This window comes from Carex rostrata, chromosome 2, assembly GCF_964058835.1.
Source record: "Carex rostrata chromosome 2, lpCarRost1.2, whole genome shotgun sequence".
Lineage (NCBI taxonomy): Eukaryota > Viridiplantae > Streptophyta > Magnoliopsida > Poales > Cyperaceae > Carex > Carex rostrata.
The window spans coordinates 17,974,132-17,995,464 of NC_135919.1; the positions used below are offsets into that span (position 1 = coordinate 17,974,132).

At 34.6% G+C, this 21,333-nt stretch overlaps 3 protein-coding genes and 1 long non-coding RNA gene across 6 annotated transcripts; 1 reads left to right on the top strand and 3 right to left on the bottom strand.

Annotated features, from left to right (window-relative positions):
* Nucleotides 1–1,934: 1,934 nt before the first annotated feature.
* LOC144550619 (NAC domain-containing protein 54-like) lies at nucleotides 1,935–5,228 on the bottom strand. The gene is made up of 3 exons (XM_078298612.1): nucleotides 4,903–5,228; nucleotides 4,333–4,610; nucleotides 1,935–2,653 (listed from the first exon to the last, which is right to left on the bottom strand). Exons 1-3 carry the CDS (start codon nucleotides 5,057–5,059, stop codon nucleotides 2,357–2,359), a joined length of 732 nt encoding a protein of 243 aa, XP_078154738.1. The 5' UTR covers nucleotides 5,060–5,228; the 3' UTR covers nucleotides 1,935–2,356.
* Nucleotides 5,229–9,110: 3,882 nt separating this feature from the next.
* Nucleotides 9,111–11,840, bottom strand: TBL12 (trichome birefringence-like protein (DUF828)). Its single transcript, XM_078295231.1, has 4 exons — nucleotides 11,180–11,840; nucleotides 10,457–10,597; nucleotides 10,123–10,372; nucleotides 9,111–9,713 (listed from the first exon to the last, which is right to left on the bottom strand). Exons 1-4 carry the CDS (start codon nucleotides 11,761–11,763, stop codon nucleotides 9,435–9,437), a joined length of 1,254 nt encoding a protein of 417 aa, XP_078151357.1. The 5' UTR covers nucleotides 11,764–11,840; the 3' UTR covers nucleotides 9,111–9,434.
* A 194-nt stretch (nucleotides 11,841–12,034) lies between these two features.
* On the bottom strand, nucleotides 12,035–16,113 carry LOC144546676 (U-box domain-containing protein 44-like). Of its 2 annotated transcripts, none has more exons than XM_078295222.1 (4): nucleotides 15,882–16,113; nucleotides 14,853–15,416; nucleotides 14,294–14,600; nucleotides 12,035–13,797 (listed from the first exon to the last, which is right to left on the bottom strand). In XM_078295222.1, exons 2-4 carry the CDS (start codon nucleotides 15,405–15,407, stop codon nucleotides 12,215–12,217), a joined length of 2,445 nt encoding a protein of 814 aa, XP_078151348.1. In that variant the 5' UTR covers nucleotides 15,408–15,416; nucleotides 15,882–16,113; the 3' UTR covers nucleotides 12,035–12,214. The 2 variants fall into 2 exon arrangements, with proteins under 2 accessions (XP_078151348.1, XP_078151342.1); XM_078295216.1 differs by having other exon boundaries at nucleotides 14,853–15,425.
* A 208-nt stretch (nucleotides 16,114–16,321) lies between these two features.
* LOC144546704 (uncharacterized) lies at nucleotides 16,322–19,133 on the top strand. Of its 2 annotated transcripts, XR_013508864.1 has the most exons (4): nucleotides 16,322–16,526; nucleotides 16,662–16,996; nucleotides 17,140–17,707; nucleotides 18,632–19,133. It is a non-coding gene; the product is annotated as an uncharacterized LOC144546704 (long non-coding RNA). The 2 variants fall into 2 exon arrangements; XR_013508862.1 differs by having other exon boundaries at nucleotides 16,662–17,707.
* The last annotated feature ends 2,200 nt before the right edge of the window (nucleotides 19,134–21,333 follow it).

Here is a 21,333-nt window from a genome sequence, read left to right on the forward strand (position 1 = left end):
GATTCGATGGACATCAGATCTACTCCGTTCTCGTTGTGCAAACTCATAGTAGATCTAATGTCCATCAGACCTATTTTGATTTGATGAGTTCAATTGCCGTCTGATTTGCATTGCTCTCTGTTTTAATATCCGTGCATAGGGGTGTAAACAAGCTAGCTCGGACCGTGCTGGGCCTTAGCTCGGCTCATTTATTTTGGCCCGAGCCTAGACTGAGCGAACTAGACCTAGGTCACCCGAGCCAAAAACCCCTAGCTCGCTTGTGACAAGCCAGCTCGAGCTAGCTCGCGAGCTGACGAGCTGGCTCGCTGGGTTTTATTGAGCTGCTATTATACAAATTCAAAAATATAAAATAAGAAAGCTCATTCAAAAAATTTAAGAAATCGTCCAGTAGGCACATCTTCAAGCAACTGAAGCTCATATCCTTTCTTCCCAGACCAAAAATACATCAATTTTGCATAATTGCGCCTTTAAAAATGAGACTAGACTTAAAATTATACGGGGCTAAACCCTAAATCCACTGTAGCTTAACGAGCCGAGCTGGCCCAGTCCGAGCTGACCCCTGGCTCAGCTCGTTTATTTTGACCCGAGCCTAAGCCGAGCTGGCTCGTTAACAGCTCAGTCTACTACCGAGCGAACTGTTAGCGAGCGAGCTAGAGACGAGTCACGAGCGAACCACGAGCCGCGAGCTTTTTTGACAGCCCTATCCGTGCACATAATTCAGCGGATATGAATTCAATTAAAACGGGGGATTATATATTTTATTCTGTGGGAATTTTCCTTTCTATATATAGCCCTTGAATTCGAATTAAGGGAATTTGGAATGTCTAATGGGCCAAGTTAATCCGGTAGCAAATTTGTTTTTCATTGTAAGTTACCGTGCCATGTTGGTAAGGGCTTAATCCGTAATTAAGGCCTATTATTATAAATTATATAGTAAGGTTAGGAGACTGGTAATTAAAGACATTGACAATACTGTTGACTTCAAACAACTGAGAGATTATATCTCATTTTTTTTTTTTTTAAATTTTATTGTTCGTGTGCTGAAGTAAAAATAACACTATCAATAGATCATATATAGACTATGCTTCGCTGCAAATCGTACTTTTTTAATGTTTATATTCATGGTTTGACATAAAATGCAAAAATTATTAAAACTAGTATCTTGCTTTATGTGAAAATCAGAATATAATAAATATAACAAATGCAAAAAAAATAATATAGATGAATATATATGAGTTTTTTTTTGGCAGCACTATTTTCGCCATATAAGCGACCTACAATATTGTTAAAATTATCACAGATTTTTCAAAGAAAAAAGAGGAGACGTTAATATTTTATTTTTCTAATTATGAATCAAAATCGAAATAAGTATTTCAAATATTTTATACACAATTTTATAACCGTAGTTTTTACTGTCCGACCAAGAATGTGATTTTTTTTTTGTGTCGTATATTTATACGGTGAAATAATCACGAAGATTCACTGTTTTATTAGCCGTGAGATAAAGATTAATTTACATCAGGTAATTATTATGATATTTTTATAATTTAACAAATAATTATAAGGACCAAAAAAATTCGAATTAATCAACCCAAAAAGGAAATACTTCTTTGCAGACTAATTTTGCTAAGTGCATGTAAAGGAATAAATTAATATAAGTGAATATAATATAGGATAACCGGATAAGCCTTTTTGAAGCTAGAAAAGTAATACTCTGGAAATAAGTACCGAAAAAAAAAATCATTTAATTAGAACCCATAACTTTTTTATTTTTATTTTGAATACTTGACTGAGGCTGTCAAGGGGAATTAATTAGAACCCATAAACATCAACAGTCATAACAGTGTTTCATTAAATTATAACTTGAAGCTAGATTAAATTGGAGGACTACTACGTAGAGAAAATAACGAGGTCAAATTTCATTACGTATCAATGTTGTTTAATTAACAAATTAAATCAGCACACATGCATGATTGCATATATATAGTACATTTTTGTCACGAAAAGAAAAGAAGAACATGAAGTTCTACAAAAAGGAAAAAAAAAAAAAACCAAAAACATCAATTACAAAACCAAGACAACTTATTACAGGGTAGTAGAAAAATAAAGAAAACAGAAATAAATTAATATGAAAAAAATTATGGCACCTTTCAAAAGAAACTAAAAAACACACATAGTCCCCCCCCATGCGAACTCCCACAAATTACAGCACCAACGAGCAAAGTGAGTTTCCAAATTAACAAATTTGAGGAAATTTCACATAGCTCCTTATTTTAGAAATTAACAACCTTATATATATTTGGTACCAATGTAGTCCCAAACAAAAATTGAGGGATATGTATAATTTTAAAAGCCCTCAAACGATGCAAGAGGTCTCTTCGGTACCGTCGGTATTACTAGACAAAGTTGAGCACCAGGCATCGTCTGATATGAACTGCATCCACGAGTCGTCCTTGTCATCTTCATCGGCGCATGAAGAGGATCCGACAGTCATGTCTGCTAGAGATTCGTTTTCGTTTTCGTAATCGTTCGATAAGCTCGTGATTTTTGGTGGAATCTCAACCATTGTGATGCTGCATTGTCCGGCCTGGTCTTCAATTTCGGTGCAAACCACGACGTTCTTCTTGAATACTCGACATAGAGCATAGGAATCCTGATAATAATGTTGCATATTAGTAAACAAAAATAAAAATTAATCTGTAGGGTTGCCTATGTAATAAAAATGCAGCTAGCCTAGCTAGCTCTTTGTTTTACAGATCTCAAATGATCATCAATAAAAACACATATATATGAAAAACTTGATATATATATATATAGAGAGAGATATTTACATTAACACAATGCATAAAAGATATATACATTTGATCATATAGTTATCCTAAGAGACTCATCTTAGAATATCCTTCTCATACGGTTTTCTACGCATATTAGATTGAACATTTAACTTTGTCATAAATACTCACTTGACTATATCTGAATGCACACTTGTGATCGAGTACGTATCAAAATGAACAGTTACATATTTTAGTTTAAAACAATACCAACAACAACAGGGTTTGACTGGTCAAAACAACTCACAATTACTATTAACGGTTGTCTACTCGTCTCAAACTTTCAGACTTATATATAACAATACTCCAAAAAAAATGCAAATTTGTCTTAGTTGAAACAAATGAAACCTACATATTTGAACCACAATCAACGCTTCTTTGAAGCTAAATATAAACATCCGTCTAAATAATATTAGTACTTTACCTCTTATTTAGTTTTGTTAAGGATTAATTAAAGGAAAAAATAATTGGAGGTAATTGAGAGATGAGGATTTGGTGTTAAGTGTACATATATATACACATGTGCATGTATTTGTAACAACACATGCTAGATCGAGCTAAGATTTGCAAAAATAATTACTAAAGCTGTTGTTTAAACTTAGCATACTAATCAACACCAGAAAAGATGATAGGTTCTTGAAAATGAATTTCTTTTTGTCTTTAGAGAGAGAAAGAGAGAGAGGTGAGGTGAGGAATAAAGATGAAAAGCCACCGACAGATTGAGACACAATTAGAAGATTATATATGTTGCTTTAGTTAAAGACCAGAAATTAAGCATGCATCACAATGTTGATTGTATCGTGACTATATATATATATATATTTACCTTCAAAAATAATTTGACATGTGTTAACTTGGTCTTGTTATTAGAATAAGTTGTTCTGCAAGACTGCAAATGAACAAGCAAGTACCCAAGAAAGGAATATAATATGTGATACCATGACCATCTAAATGGATAAAAAGAAAAGTATCTGAAAGCCTGAAAACCCTAACTTTGCATGCACCCGTTGTCCAAATAGGACTGTTAAGGGGGGTGTGTGTGTGTCAGTGTATATAACTGGTATTTCTATTAAGGTACAAAACTAGTATATATCTTGTAAATAGCAAAATACGCAATAAATATAATTGAGCAATTCTTGCCTTAGCGATATTACATAATATATATAACCTGCCCTTCTACGATGCATATTTCTATTAGTTCACATAACTAGTATATATATATATATATATCTTGTAAATAGCAAAAGCTTGCTGTATAAATTTTTGCTTCTAGTAAATTAGAATGCATTAAATGAAAGAAAAATAATTAATGACTTTGAATTTGTTAAAGCAAGAGAATAATTTCGTCAAAAAAGAAAAACAAAAAGATATGCAATCAATAGATATCTCATTATTGTGTAGGAGTAGGTGCATGTGTTGATCTTTTCTTCATTTCTTAAAAAGAAAACAAAATATTGAGGGTCTCAATTTTTAATGAACTACATCTAAATTTAGACACTACCTGAATTCCCATAGTATCTTCGCATTCCTTATCATCGAGGCGATATTCGTGCATGACCCAGTCGGTTCTGATTCCTTGCGGGGCCCGACCTTTGTAGTAGACGAGTGTCTTCTTCATGCCAATTGCTCGGCTTTGGCAAATAACTCTGCGGTCTTTTCCGGTGGACTTCCAGTACCCAGCTCGGGTTGCCCGGTTTGTTCGAAAGCCGTTGGGATACTTCCGGTCTCTCGGGCCGAAGAAGTACCATTCCGGATCCCTACTAGGCAAAAATGATTTCTCTGCAAATTATATATACCAAGGGTTAAAATCGTACGGGAAATACTTACAAACAGATTATTTCAAATGTTGGATAAGGGTTTGGATTAGTATTTTTATGGTATATATGGTTAATTTTCGCATATATCAACTATCAAGTTAATTTGATGTTAGACCAGCTTTATGTTTGAACGAAACATGATCACTCTTTGTTGTATATATATCTCAGGAAAGTAAGGTATATATATATATATACGGAGAGGATCATATCATATATACTACTATATAACGAATTAAGCTTGAAATAATATATACCTGCGAGTTCCCATGGCTCACATTTGTAGAGATCGATTTCTGGTATAATATCTAGCTCTATCTTCATGCCATGGATCTTTCTCTTAAGGTAATAGTTGACGAGCTCTTCATCGGTTGGGTGAAACCTAAAGCCCGGTGGTAGACCCACCGGTGCCATATCTCTCTCTTTCTCTCTCTAGATCTCCCTTTGTCCTCTCCAAAGAAACCTTGCTTCTGATAATTGCTTTAGGCACGCTATAAATAAGTTCAAAGTCTGCCCTTCTAAGAAGTTTTAGCTTTATCTTTTTGAGATTCTATCATCACAAGCTTGAACCTTTTCACAAGCTCCTCATGCCATCTCTAGTAAATAATTGGTTCATTTATATTACATAAAAACACTGAGAATAATCTTTTTACACTAAAGAACAAAATTATAATTGACCTCTCCACATCCTGCACATCCTGTTACTTTCTAGGATATGTTTGTAGTGTTTCCTTCGGAACCCACTTTCCATGTCTACTGATCTACTCAACTGATCAGATTAACTAAAATACAAATGACCATGCATCTTTTATGCAGTGGCAGAACTAGAAAATTTAAATTGGGACGACTGAAACATAAAATGTACACAGAAAAATTAACTTGGAGACTGAAACATAAAATGCACAATGAATGTGTAGTCGAGTCAAATTTATACTGACCTGCTTGAGATTCACGAAACCCCCTTAAGATTCATTTCAGATTAAAATGCATAGTAGGAAATATCGGTATCGGGATTGGGATCGGTCCCGGCCGATACTGATCCGGGTCGGGGTATCGGCCGATTCGGATCGAAAAATTGGACTTTTTGGTCATAAACTTGTTTTATACTAAAACAATGGAAAAAATTGATAAAAAATTAATTTATTAATAATTTATGTTTAGATAAATGATTACAATCAAATAATCCACTAATACAATATAACACAAGCATTAAAACTATAAACACACTCTTTCATTGCCAGAAATTATGTCGTGCTGGTTGGAACACTTCATCGTCGTTTGTATTATGATAAAAATTGGGATATTATTGTCCGGAACAAAAAAAAGAAGACATTGTAGATCCAAATGAAAGATTGTTAATATCTTTAATCACGGGATCATATTTCTCTATTTTAGAATAGTTAATACATGATACTCTATTTAATCAATGATTGTGATGAGTTTTCAGCATGTGCATAATTTATACTCTATTTAATCAATCACGGGTTCAAGTTTTCAGACGAATAATGACTAGAATCGGACCATAATAGTAGAAATTGGACGAAAAACACAAAATCCGCGAATATCGGCAAGGTATCGGATCGGTCTCGGCCGATATTTCCTACTATGTTAAAATGAATGGTTCGGATCACACTCAACACCCTACGTACAGTACATATCATTGGACGATCCGCATTCTGAGCAAACTGAATACAACAAAACTAATTGCCAATGATAGGATGGGACTGGTTTCATTTGCTGATTTTGATGTGTTAATAAGAAGCACTTTAGCTTAGAATTCGGGTTCATGTTAATTTCACTTAATTTTGCCGTGTACTTTCCATGAATGGAGAAAGATATATTGATAGTTGATATTGCCCGTGATGTAGATGTAAACGCAATTCGCCAAATCAGGACCACTCTACAACTTTATATTATCTCAAATCTTATATTCACTTGCCCTTCCAACTAGATCTGGATTTAATCAGAGGTGCATAACCAACCAAAAAGAAACCAAATAGCATTGTTGATTTACATGATGTAAAGTGATTTTGTATAGATATATATAAGAGGTCTTTAGTAAATCTTCACGAAGAAGGGGCTTTGCTGTCACATCTGTGCTTTAGGTCCCACACTTTATCTTTAAACCATCTAGTCATCTCCTTTCTAAGCACTATGATTGTAATTTAGAGAAGAGATAAAAGAAGGCAATGCTCAGACAAACGTAATCTTTAGATGTGTCAAAGATATAAAGGCTCAACGATGAAAATGGGACAGTAGTGATAAAAAGGTAACTTGTACTAGATACACATTAGAAAAAAAAAAAAATTAACTTCTTCTGTTTTATCCTCAATCTTTTACCATTACATTAAAATTCCAAGAACCCTCAATGAAAAACTTGTCACGTTATAGAGAAGGGTGCTTTAACAGCGTCCAAATTCCTGCCTTTATAGATTGAAAATTCAGAGCTTCAAATCTGCTACTATAATTTAATGAAAGAAATTTCTTCATTCTAGCCCAAATAAAGTTTATGGGCTTTTTAAGCCTACTGGGCTTAATTCTGTAAAAATCACATAGCTTTCTGGAACCTGGACCACAATTTGCAATATTAGGCTTGATTAACTTATGACCCAATAGTATTGCCAATTATGCTCGAGGCAAAATTATATTTGTATGCAACAAGGTACCATATCTATTGTAAAATAAAAGTTATTACAACATTCCTACTTCACTTAAAAAAAGATTCACTAGATAATGTTAATCATACTCTTTTACCAGAAGCAAATTAGGCCTAAATCAAGAGACGACGGATGCACAAACAGCGTCAGCTAAATTAGAAAGGAAAAAGTTTGGGCCTATCTCTATTATTCCCCCCAAGAAAAAGTCACCAGGGAGGCTCAGACTATCTAAAGGCTTTGGGGAGGTCAAGGAGGCCCAGTGGAAGTTACCCCGATAAGAACCAAAGGTATAATGTACATTTCGTACTGTGAGATGATTAAACCCAAAAAGAACCAAAGGTTTGATTCAGTGCCAAAGGTATAATGTACATTTCATGTGGTTTTGAATATACTGACACATATATGGTTCATACAGACTTGAAAAAAGCTTAAAAATTATTTTGCAGTAAAGGAGATTAAAATTTATAATATTTTTAATATGGTAAAAAACACAAACTACTAGATCAAACAAATATTTAGATATAAATTAGTTTTATTTTATCCATATTTTCTTAAAAAAACATAATAAAACTGCATATGTACTTTCGCATAGGTATGCAATGACCTTTTGCATGCATAAACAAAATCATATTTTAAAACACTAGTTATGAGGCGCTTGTGGTACTTTTACAAGCGTAACTGGAGTGATAACGTACAATGATTTGGTGGTTGGCAAAGTTGAAAGGACATGACAAGAACTTGTATGTATCTAGGTGCTAAGGTTGAAATTATCTTCATTTACTTTGCAAAAAAAGAAAAAAGAAATAAAAAAAATCTTCATTTGATGGTATTTAATGCATTCACCTCAGCTGGTTTAAGATGAATTGCCAAACGTGTATCATTGTATGTATCTGATCTTTTTTGTATCAATCTTGATCGAATGTGCATGTATCTGATCCTTTTTTTTTTTTTTTTTTATTAAAGGTCAAACGTGTATCGGTGTATCTGATCTTCATCGAATGTTTTAGGTAGATCCAAAGAGAACGATTTAATATGTTTAACTCATTATTACCAACGAAGCGCATGATTATTTTTTAAATTATTTTGTGTCTTGATATATATAATTTATTAAACAACGAACGAATTAAGGTCAGATCAAGCCAAACAAGATGAACTATATAAAACATTTATTTATAAGAAGTTTGGCAATTAATTCAGCTTCAAAAATACTAATGGCATAAAAATATATTATTTTAAGGTTTTTCAAGTACAGATCCATATAAACATCACTATTATGGTCATTCCCGTTGTAATTTAAACGTGCAAGTTCAATTTTGCGCCTTTTTTACGCAATCATCTATAATAAATCTTGAATCTTGCAGTTACACTAGATACAATAGTACAGTACAATATATAACCTTAACAGAAATGTAATATTAATATTTATACAGTAAACTATGTAAAAAGAGAGACTAAAACACCCAAACAATGACCAATAAATTACATGTCCGAATACATTTATACCACTTCCTTTATGCAAAATATTATTGCGACAGTAGGCACAGTATTGAAGGTAATAATCAATTCAACAGTAAGCCGATTGTTCAAGTATCCTTGCAAGAAGAACCCCAACTTTTTTAGTAAAGGAAGAACATCAATTTAATTATAAAATAAAAACCAGTACAGATGCCTCAATTCCATAAAAAAATGTATAGAGAAGTACCTCCATGAGCAGAAACCTAAAGTCATAATTTTCATGGAAAAGAAAGTAGAAAACTCGAAATGACATCTTGCTGATGATGTTCTAACCTACGGTTACGAATAATATCTAGTACCCAACATGTGTGATAACAAGGTTAAAAAATAAAACTAACTAAGAATCCAAAAAATGTTTTTGCGGCTAAAATTTCTTCTTAAATACAAGTGAATTTCTCATCACCTTTCTCAAATCGTGGGCAAAGACCCTACCAATCTAAGATAATAACATGATCTAAACAACAGGCAAAATAAAACAAAGAAATAATAACAAGAAAAATGATCTCTTGAGAGTTTCCGTAGGTGTCAGCCTATATATAGGCCAATAAACTAGAAACAAACAACCATAAAAGTCAAAATTCTTCATTACCTTTGCACAAACAAAGGTATAGAAAGCACTATCTACCAAAGTAATGCAAAATTTGTGCCGTTAGGAGGTCAACCCAAGTATCAGGCAGGCCGGGCAGACACCAGTGCAAGCAATCCTGTCCCCAAACCGAGACCGCGTCTTTCTTCCCCAGCCAGATGGCAGGATGCGCATCAGCTCTAAATTCACTCAAATATGTCAGGTTAAAGAGCTCTATTCTCGTGCCAAGTATTGCTTCTCTTATGATCGAGTTAACTTCCCGCGCTTCTCGGTTTATTCCATTGTTCTTCGAATCAAACCATGAATCCAGCTGGATAAAGAGAATGGATCAGAATTGTTCCATACAGGGATAATATAGCAGACTCAGTACTGTGCATTCATAAAATAAGTAGATGATGCATGGCCTTCATGCCAATGGCTTGTGCAAGTTAAAAACTATTCAAAATTTGCCATGTATAAAACAAAAGTCAACATGTCATGCCATTCATGCAATGCCTCGTACATATTAAACATATGATGCTTGCTAGAAGAAAAAAATAATAACAAAACCAAAAAACAGTAGTAGTAATAATAAACCAGTCAATATTTTTTTCTATATTTCAGTGTACTAAGCAGAAACAGCTTCCACAAGTACAACCGTGCAAGCAGATTGTTTAAAATCTACAAAACTTAAAATAAATGAAAAAGTGGTAAATGAAGGCATTTTATTAGTATTTAACCTCATCTACTTTAAGGGGTTTATCAAAAAGACAGCTGCCATTGTGGTCCCACTCGCCCCCAAAGAAATGTCTAGGAGATTGAGTGCGCCACAACTTAAGGGTTCTTCCTGGCACTTCTCTCTCTATATAAGACACCATGCTATTAATTACCGCATTAAGCCCATCACGTATCCCAAGTGGGGGATCTATCGGTTTTCCTTTTGTAAAGAAAACTAGTGGTTTGTCCTTTGGAAATTTATCTGGGCCCCACCTGTGCATAAGAACAATAAAATAATGCAACTTGATCAGAACAGTTAAACTGAAGTAAAGAAGGTAAGTTAATTACATCACTTACCAGTGTCCAGTATTGAAAATCAAGACATCATAAAACTTGGTAACTCTGGTCCAATCATCAGCTGCCACATCAGCATCTACTCTATAAATCCCCTTAATTCCATCTTTTGCAAATTGGATCAATTCTTCCACAGGTATCCACCTTCAAATCATCAGCTATAAAGATATCAGACATCCAATGCCAAATGGCCAATTGTATCAAAGTATAATTTCAACTATAACAATAATATGCAGCCAAAATTAACCAAAGAGTGTAGAGAATCCAATTTTTCCAAACATATGTTAATAACAAAATAGAAGGACAACTTACGTATAGGCATATCAGATGCAAATACTATAGAAATAGTATCTCCATAACATTTATTATATCCTGTCTTTTTCATTATTTCCATAATATTAAGTTCAGGACTTCACTTGCTCTGTACCATTCTGGTCAGATTCAATAACTACCATGCACTGGTAATAATTTGGATGCTAACCATCCTTTGTTAAGCGGTGCATCAATTTCTAACACAACAAGTCAACTTCAAAACCTAGTACTATCCACTTGAGATTCTCTGCCATTATAGTTAATATACTGTTATAAATAACATGCCACTTCAGTGTTTTATCCAAAAATTCTAAACTTCAGTGAACTAGGAAACAAATCTTAATATTTAATTTGATATAACTAAATAAAAAGGGAAGCAAATCATATTATAATATGCAAATAAAGAGAGCTCACGTATAATTAGCAAGAAGCACTGAACGGTGGTAACCCACAATCAAATCGAACTTTGGAAAATAACCACCTCTCCACGCACCTTTCCTCTTCCACTTGCGTGCAGTTTCATCCCCAGACCAAAGTACACATAACAAGGCAGTTAAGAAATTCTCGTTCAATGAATCCCCGACAAACCCAATCTTTCTCCCCCGCATTGCCCTGAGAAATCTAACAGGATCAATCCTCGGTACCGGGTCACCAGCACATCGATCCGGGAACCAGGACCAGGAGTTGATGGAGTCCATATGGGCCCGGCCATTGCGCAAGCAGTTCCAGGCATTGCGGTGGAAGGGACAGGTGGCGCCATAGAGAGGTTGACGAGGCGTTGTGTCATTGGACCAGTGGCCGTTAGTGAGATCGGAAGGGAGGGCACCGCATGGCGGAGGTGAACTGGAGGTGAGAGAAGGGATGTTTGAGATAGGAGATTGGCGAGAGTAGAGTGGGTAGAGTGGGTAGATGAGAGAAAATGTTAGTATTAGGATGAGGGTTAGGAGGAGGAAAAAAGGTTTTCTCCTTCTAGACGAAATAGGAAGGTTGGTGGCCATGGTGGGCTTCGTTCGATCATAGCGGAGAAATGTAACGCAAAGAGAACTGGAGAGGAAGACTAGATCTAGGTAACCAAAAAAAAAAAAATTGATTTAAAGAGTAAAATTAAAAGGCTTGGCCCATATATTAATCGGGCCCAATTGAGAAGCCCGTAGAGCCCGCCTATAACGCGGCCCGGCCTCTTAACAGTAATGTGTGTAGCTTCCCGTCAAATAATACACAAACAAGATGGAAAAAGAAAAACAAAAGGAAAACTGAAACAACCGGATCTATAAAGTAAAATGAATCAAAAGAATCATCCTGCAAATTACAGGGTTTAACATTGAAATTTACACTGGTACCTGCATTTACCCACACTCTCCTGAAACAAATACATGTATGCACACAGATGTAGAAAGAAAGAAATCAATAGTCCTCTTTATATTTCTCTCTCTTTTATTTAAAAACAATCTATCTTGTATAAATATCAGAGAAACTTGGCTGTCTCTTGATATGCTCCAATGCCTTACGAGCAACTTCCCGAGTATCAGAATCACCTAACTGGAAAGCCTGACCTAGAGCAATACCTACACTTGAATAACCAACAGCAGCTTGTTTAGCCATGTCTTCTATCCTCAAAATCCTCTCAACCGCCCAAACCGCCTTTCTCTGAAGTGCCTTGTTCTCGTCTTGAATCAACACATCAAATATGATATCAACACCTCCTTCCTCGAACAATTTCCAGACGCCTTCATTACTATCCACACCATCCTCTAACAGGGTGCACAGTGCACCTAGTGCAGCCTCAGTCACGTTTCTATTATTATGATTCAAACATGAGACTAACTTCTCCACTGCTTTGCATTCGATCAGGCAGAAAGTATCCTTAGCCGAACACAGTCCACGATGGACCTGACAAACTTTGGTGACAACATTAGGTTGTCTACGAGAGAATCTTATCCTAACAAGTCTAGGTGTAGGTTGCTGAGGCGGTTTACTAAGATTCTTAGATTCTGTTGAGAGATTCCCTAATGCAGTAGCAGAGTCAATCAACACTCCGTCATTTCCATTTATTCCAAGCAGATCTGTGAACAAACATGCGAGATTGAGAGAGATGGCAAGTTGGATGTTTTTTGGGTTTTCTTGTAGCACAAAAGTAATTCTAGAGAGAATTTTGACAAGGCCTTCTAAAGCAGGAGCAGCATATTGACTACAGCTAATTTCCCCTTGCCGAATGAGTGCTACATGAGAGACAAAAATCTCAAAAGCACCCAATTCTGCGAGTTGGGTGATTATATTAGAATTTGACTGTGATAAACCACATAATAGCCTAATTCTGGCCACATTCTCTTCAGTGAGAAAACCAGTACTGTCTGATATTTCCTGAACTAAACTGTCAAGCTGGCCAGAGCTCTGACATAGAATATCTGCTAACTCTTGATCCATGTAAGGTGAAATGTTTTGTAGAAGTTTCAATGAAGCAACACGGATCTCCATCCTTGGTGTCTCAATAAGCTGTACGAGAGCGGTTAATGCACCTGATATTTTAATTGCAGTAATAATTGGTTTGACTGTTGATTCAAACCTGGTTAGTCCAGTCAGGGCTTGAAGGAGCTTGAACTGTATAGCAGGACCCGTGTTACTGACAAGATGTAGCAGGTCCTCAACTGTGTTTTCAGAGACCAGAGTATTGTACGTGTCATCAATTGGGACAGTTGTGAAATCTATCCCAGATGATACTAAATTCGATAGACAGGTTGCTGCCAGTTCTTTCATTTTCATTCTATGGCTAGCAAGGTGGTTGGGCCCCACGGCGAAGAGATGGTTCAAGAGAGGAGAAAGAATCCTGGCTTCAATTAGTATCGCAGCGCTCTCCTCATTTGAGGAGATCTGGCAAAGTGCAGAAAGAGATGATTCCTGAGCCACACTATCACCTTCACTCAGCATTTGAACTAGCGTAGGACCTACTTTGTCGGCCATGAGTAACTTTATATTATTGGATAAGACTAGGTATTTCAGGTGTGAGGCCATCTGAGACTGCTTCTCAGGTTTTCCTGCATGATTTGTCAAAAATAAGATAAAATCAGACACAAATCCATGTTTAAATAGGGAAATATATTTCATATATGATCAATAATGTATAGAATTGCAATATGGCATAAGTTCCGTTATCATTCTGGTACGGACTAACTGCTCAACATGCCATAACAGGTAAACAGAAGTTTCCTTTATGAACCACAGAAATTGCAATTTTACAAGCTTAAAGAACGGCCGATCACTCTGTAAAGAGATCCATTCTTAATTGCATTTGACATTTTTTAGATAATAAATGTCAGATTTTTTGGCGACCATTGCAATAGGCTGAGTAGAAATCTGGCCAGATAAAGCAATGAAAGAGCTGACTGTATGTATATACCTATCCAAATTAGCCAAGATTCCAGCCTTGATTTTCCCTAGAGAAGTAAAAATTCTGAATTACCAATACCGTAAATTCACATCACTTTTAAGAATCCAACAATCATCCTACCAAGTTAATAATAAGATTCTTACCATGAAGAAGCATGTCAAAAAGGGGCTGCATCCGACCCACCTCAGCCAACTGCATGATATTACTCTCGCATTTTCCCAAATTCTCCAAAATTTCCTCTGCTCTATCAGCAGCCAAATTGTTCTCTGAATCACTAGCTATCCCGGCCAAAATAATCATCACGCTGTCTACACGGCCGATCCTCTCTGACAATACCATAGCCTTTGACAGTTCATGTAAAAGACAAAGAGCAAGTTCTTTCTCCTGAAAACTCCCTTGGGTCAAGAACTTTATTGGGGCGAGAACTAGGTCCCCTTCTGCCAGCACACCCTAATAAAAAACATATAAAAAAAATGAATTATCAACCAAGACATTACAATTGTATCAATAACTAAGTGAAATATTTGATCCAAGGTGATTCAGTGTGGTACCTTTTAATTCTCTAGTTGGGCTTTTCTAATATTGAGAGTTTAAAATTAGAAAAAGATTAAAAGAACTTTGATAAGAAAAAGCCTAAATGTATCATGTGGTATGAAACCAACAAAAAAATTAATATCAAAGAGCTCAAAATAAAAAAGAAACCTTATTTTCATCATTTTCTTCAACCAAAATTTTAAGGATTTCTAGCGCCCTGAGGCACACTCTCTCATTTCTACTCCTCAACATGCCAGCAATCATTGATACTACACCTTTCTTACGCAACAAAGTCTTGTTAGTATTATTTTTCTTACAAAATTGACCAATGAACTCCATAGACCACAACACATCATAATCTGCACTATCACTTTTCAGACAAGTAACAGCTCTGTCGAGCTGCATGGCATCATTAGTCTCTTTCCATTCCTCGATAGCACTTCTTAGTGCTATGTTGGGTATTAGGCTGGTACTGGAGATCTCCTTTAATGTTATTGGGCAAACATGCTTTCTTCCCCTTCTGGTACAAACTGCAAACCAGTTAATTAAAGCGCCTCTCTCAAAGGTGTACCCGCTCTCTATGAAAACTGGGTCCTGCATGATTTCTCGTGACATTGGACATTTAAATGCTTTATAAGGTGGTCTCAGACCAAAAATTTCATCTTGTTGACTGTTGCATCCTAAGCCAGTGATGCTAGGTTTTCCCTCTGAAATTTCCTCCATGCCTTAAACCTATCAAGTCTAATGAATTAATGAAAGAATATATCAGAAAATGTTCAGTTGTAAGTTTTGGTAGGTACATTTGGTTCCTTGGCAAGATTTTAAATTGACTGAGTAATGGAACATGATTAACTATTATCACTTATCAGTCAGGATGTCTCGAATTAACAAGCATTGTAGTAAGTAGCATAAACAACATAAAGTTCAATTAATGAAATTTAGTAACACTGGTAACCATAACCTTATTTTACCAGGATAAAAAAATATGTCATTTATTGGTTACTGGTACAGTTGTACTTGGTAATCAGATTCCAGAACCAAACAGAATATGGGATGCTAACTAACTAAAAGAAAGGCAATTACCATCAATATCTAAGCAAATAATTACAAACGCAATACTAGCAAATAAAAAGATAATTAAAAAAATATGAAAACGGGAAATGACAAAATGGAGAAAAAATGGGTAATTGCGTGCACCTTTTGCTCCGCTTCGTCTTCTTCTTCGGTGTGATCACTAAGACCACCGGTTGGGTCTGATTGAGACCGCCAGCTCCTCCGTACTAATTAATTTTTCCCCTTTTTCCTTCTTCCCGGTGAGATGAGTCGAAGAGTAAGGGAAGAGGTTGACTTGTGCCCAAACAAGAATACGGTTTGCATTGTCGTGGAGGAGGAGAGAAGGTTAAAGATTTACGAAGTCAAAAGCAAGAAAAAAATAAGGCAAATTCTGGAATGGATCAAAAAAAATTTGGACCGTCCATGTAGTCAAGATCGAACGGTTCAGATATTTTGTAAGTTTGAAAACTCTACGTTAAGTTTGACGGAAATATTTTTCGGAAGGGTAAAATAGTCATAAAAATATAATAGCGATCTTATTCTCTTTTCCTCTTTCTCGAATATATTTCGCCGCTGCCGACTTCTCGAAGAAGCGAAATCCCCATTGGAGCTCGCTCTATTGCTGCTCCGTATCTCTCCGTACTGTCGGTCGCCCCCTCCTTTGCTCCGTATCTTCCCTTCTCGTCGGTCTTCATTTCTCCCTTTGCTCCGTATCTCCCACTCCTTCGTTCTCTCCAGTCGCTTTGTATCTCCTACTCCTTCGTTCTCATTAGAGGGAGGCCAAATCAGGTTTGTACTTCTTTTGCTTCTTACATTTTTTGCAAAGTAGATTTTAATTCAAGTAACCATTCTATTATGCAAACCAAATTGTTAATTCATATATACCCAAATTTTTTCTTCTCCTTTTATATATTTACTTGATAGTGGGACGCTCTGGAGAGGAGGGAGTCAAGTGGGAGTATTTCGGGTCGCCAATAAACTGTGGAGGTTTGGCCTTTCCAAAGCAGCCCTGGAGAGAATTCCAGGCGCTTCGTACACTTTGTGAACCTCTTACTCCCAAACGGAGAGAGCTCACTGTTTGTCGTCGATCTCCATGCCTGAGGCGGATGCTGAAGGCGTCATACTAAGGATAACCCCAGTTCTTGATTGAACCCGCCATAAATGCCAAGCAGATTCTCTTATTTCATCACTGTTATCCTCCATTACAGCTAAAATATGATCATTGTAGGAGTGCTACTGTGTTGCTATTTAATTTGTAGGTAAGTTTGCAGTTATAGATGGAATGTTGCGAGTACACAGGTGCTCACTATTTTACCGTTGTAGCCTTAAAAATTGTTAGTTATTTCCTAGAGCTCAAGGTCTATTGTTTTTGTTTATGCTGTTTTTGTTTTATGTTGAACAGCTGAGATAAATTGAGAGCAAAATGGGCTGACACCTATTTAAGACAATTGTAAAATTCAGGATAAATTGAAGCTTTATTGCACAGCTGAGGGTTAATCCGCAAAGGATTGGATAATGGTGTCTGGTTCTGAACTTCTGGTACATGTTCCTGTGTAACAGTGAAGACTGGTAACAGTTTTGTGGTAGCTAAATTTCAATTTAATGTATATAAATCAAAGCATCTATTCTTAATTTTATAATGCTTACACTTTGTACTGCATATTACTGAGGTCAGGAGATTTTGATGGTGGGATACAGGTGCAGACCTGTTACATGTGTTGATCGTACCTTCCGATTTAATAATTTCTTTGTGCTTGTTTTCTCATTTTAATATGGTTTGTTGTTTAGCTAAGAAATAAGACAAGGGCATCAGTGTAATTTTTCATCATTTTGCAACAAGTATTACACGTCAGAAGATGAATTGAGGAGTACTTTAGTAAAGACGAATCATCTGATAGAGAATCTTTTGAAGAAGAAACCGAGCCCAATTTCTGAGTGCCTTCAAAAAGCACTAGATTTAATTGATCCAGGTACACAATAATGCTCCTATGACATGATTCTATGTTTGCTCTGGCAGTTGATGGATGCTCCACATTAGAGATAGGGGTTGCAATTTGTTGCATGAGTAGTTTAAGAGTTGGTCCTCTCAACCTGACCTGTCTAGGATATAGAAATCTGATATATGACCTGTCACTGTCAATTCTGAGATCCTGACATAGTGGACCCATCTGGTTAGCCCAAACCAGGTTGGTGTAGGATGTATGTAAGAAAGTAGAACACTTATGCTACCTCTCACTGTTTACACTACACATCTTCAGGTTGGTCTAGGATGCACATCAAAATCGATTTATCAGAACATTAAAAAAACCATCAATTTTGAAAACAAACAAAAATTATTGAAAATACTTGGCAATTCTCTACATGGGAGATCCTATTTCAGGAGTACACTTAGCATAGTTGTTAGGTTAACTTTGCACATTTAACCCCATCTTCATTTCCTTTCTTTTTCCTGTTAATTCTAGTGCTTACCTGAATAAAGTTAAAAAGGCAGCTCCTTCTATTTCCATTATAATGCTTAATTCTAATGGGCTCTGAGAGCCATGATTTGTATCCATAGAGAATGTATGGCCTCCACATGACTATGTAGGCTAGTTTGGTAAAACCAATATTGTATTTTAATATATGTATGGACTCCTCTGAATCATCATGCTTTTATGTTTTATTATTTTATTTATTTTCCTATGTTTTGACTTTTGTCGATTGATTTGACTTAGTAAGCTGGTAGGGATCAAGATGATGGAAATTTGAATGTTAATTAGACGGAAAGGGAACATTAAAAAGAAACAAGGGACCAAAGTGGAAAAACAGTAACACTACAGGGATGACTTGTAAATTTACTTCATAGAATAATATTTTATAGTCTAAGGATTAAGAAATGATATTTGGAATTGCAGGCATACTGGAGATGGAGGAGAAGCTGAGCAGTGACAAAGAAGCACTGACAATTGACCACAAGAAATATGAGATTATCAACAAGTCTATGCATGATGGCATCATCCCCAAACTCGCCTCTTGTTATGGCATCAGCCTTACCAAGGAGATTTAATTCCTTCCTTTTTTTCTGGCTGTGTATATTGCTGTCTTTAGAAAAATGATTACTTTCATGGTTGTAGATTTTAGGGGGCTTAACTGCATATATGATGAGAAAGTTTAACCTGTGTATATGATGTTTGCTTAGAATCTCAAGATATCTGTACCTATTGAAACCTGGCTGCAAATGACTAGCGATATTTAGATTGAATGATTTATGATTTACAAAATAGTCTGCTTGTGATCTCAAAATAAGGAGCCAACTCATTGTTAATGAAGATTAGCAATACTAAATTATACTCAACTGAATTAAAATGAACTTTATGTTAGTGCCACGAAAGAAGTACATATTAAAAATAAAAAAAGGCGCATATACACAGGGATATGGCTTGATTTTTGTGTCAATCCTGATATGGAATATAAATTCGTTCCTCTTTTTTCAGTTGATCAAAATACCATTATTGTTTTGTGCAATTTTTTGCTAGTAAATAAAGAAAAAATTGCTATGTTTAATCTTTGTTATTCTTAATATGTTTTTTTTTCTTCATTAATTTGGTCATTCCTCTCTTCATCAATGTAATACTAGCAAAAGCATGTTGCCCATGTTCTAGAATTAATTTCTGAAATATTTTTTTTTTCATTTTGGTAAAAAAAAAAATTATTATGATTTAATAAAACATCATCCAAATTATCTTGTTGTAATTTTGATCTTTTTCGGGGTTAGATTAGTGAGAATTGAGAAGGTTTGCCAGAATGACTACATTTCTCAGGTTTTTGTTTATTGTGGTTAGATTGGATGCAGGGCCGGCCCTGGTGTTGGGCAGCCAGGGCGACCGCTCCGGGTCCTAAGATTTATGGGGCTCCAAAAGAAACAAAAATATTTTTCATATATTTAAAAAAAATAATCTGTATATATTAAAAATAAATAAAATATTAGGGCCCAAACTTGGAATATTCAAAGGGTTCAAATTTTTCTATAAATAGATATGATCTATTTACATATCAATAAAAAATTGTGTATATCAGTATTGTAAATAACGGTATGCGCTTGTCGAACGAACGGGATACTGTCAAGCAATTAATCGATATGCGGCCTATTAATCAGAATTATGCGAACAATATTGTATTTTCATTAAAATTATGTGTATATATTCATAATTATTAAAAAAAAATTATTTAACTCATCAAACTTATCAAATAAACTTAATTTAACTTAGTTTCTATTATTATAATATGAAACTACGCTTAACAATACACACGCACTTTACATGTGTAAGTAACACATTTATTTAATTAAAAAAATAATTCGAGAATTAAGCATTTTCAAACACTAACAATATATTATTTGAAAGACATGAAACATTCCAACATAAAAGCACTAAAGTTAGTTTGTAATAACAACTTAATTTAATATATGAACATGGTGTACTAATTGAAAAAATTACATCAGTAAGTAAGAAAAATATATGGTATATATATAATAGAGGAATTAATCAATTAATTCAAAATAAGCCGACATTTTTATTTTTATCCAATTAAAAAATTATTTTAATAATAATAACCAAAGTTTAGTAATAATTTTAAAAATACCCCACCCGTGGAATTTTTCCACGGGTTGGAATTTTAATTCCATTTTTTTTTATAAAACAAAATTTTGTTTTTATTTTTTATTTTTTGTATTGAAATATTAGAAATGTTGGATATATTTCTTTGAAAATAGATGGAATACAATATAATTTGATTTATTAGAAAGACTGTAACAAATAACCCGGATCAATATTTTTCAGGCCGAATTTTTCGCGGCTGTAAGAAAAATTAATATATTTCTTTATGTGTTATTGGAAAAAAAAATGCTTAGATTCCGAGTTATTGATCCCGGTTCAAAAGTCACTTCTATGTAATCTAGAAAATATTGTGATCATTCTGGGACATTTAATTTATGAAAAGTTGTATCTATTTAAAAAAAAACAAAAACTTTAAGTTATTTAATAATTATTATTCAAAAAGAATTCTCAAAATATATACAACTTTTTATAAATTAAATGTCCTAAAAGGATCACAATATTTTCTAGATTACATAGAAGTGACTTTTGAACTGGGATCAATAACTCAGAATCTAAGCATTTTTATTTTTTTCCAATAACACATAAAGAAATATATTAATTTTTTTTACAGCCGCGAAAAATTCGGCTTGAAAAATATTGATCCGAGTTATTTGTTACAGTCTTTCTAATAAATCAAATTATATTGTATTCCATCTATTTTCAAAGAAATATATCCAACATTTCTAATATTTCAATACAAAAAATAAAAAATAAAAACAAATTTTTGTTTTATAAAAAAAAAATTGGAATTAAAATTCCAACCTGTGGAAAAATTTCACGGGTGGGGTATTTTTAAAATTATTACTAAACTTTGGTTATTATTATTAAAATATTTTTTTAATGGAGTAAAAATAAAAATGTCGGCAAAATAAGTAAAAAGAAAAAACATATATAAAAAAATTGAATGTATAGCCAAGCACAAATAAAATTGCAATACATGTTTATGAAACTTATTATCACAC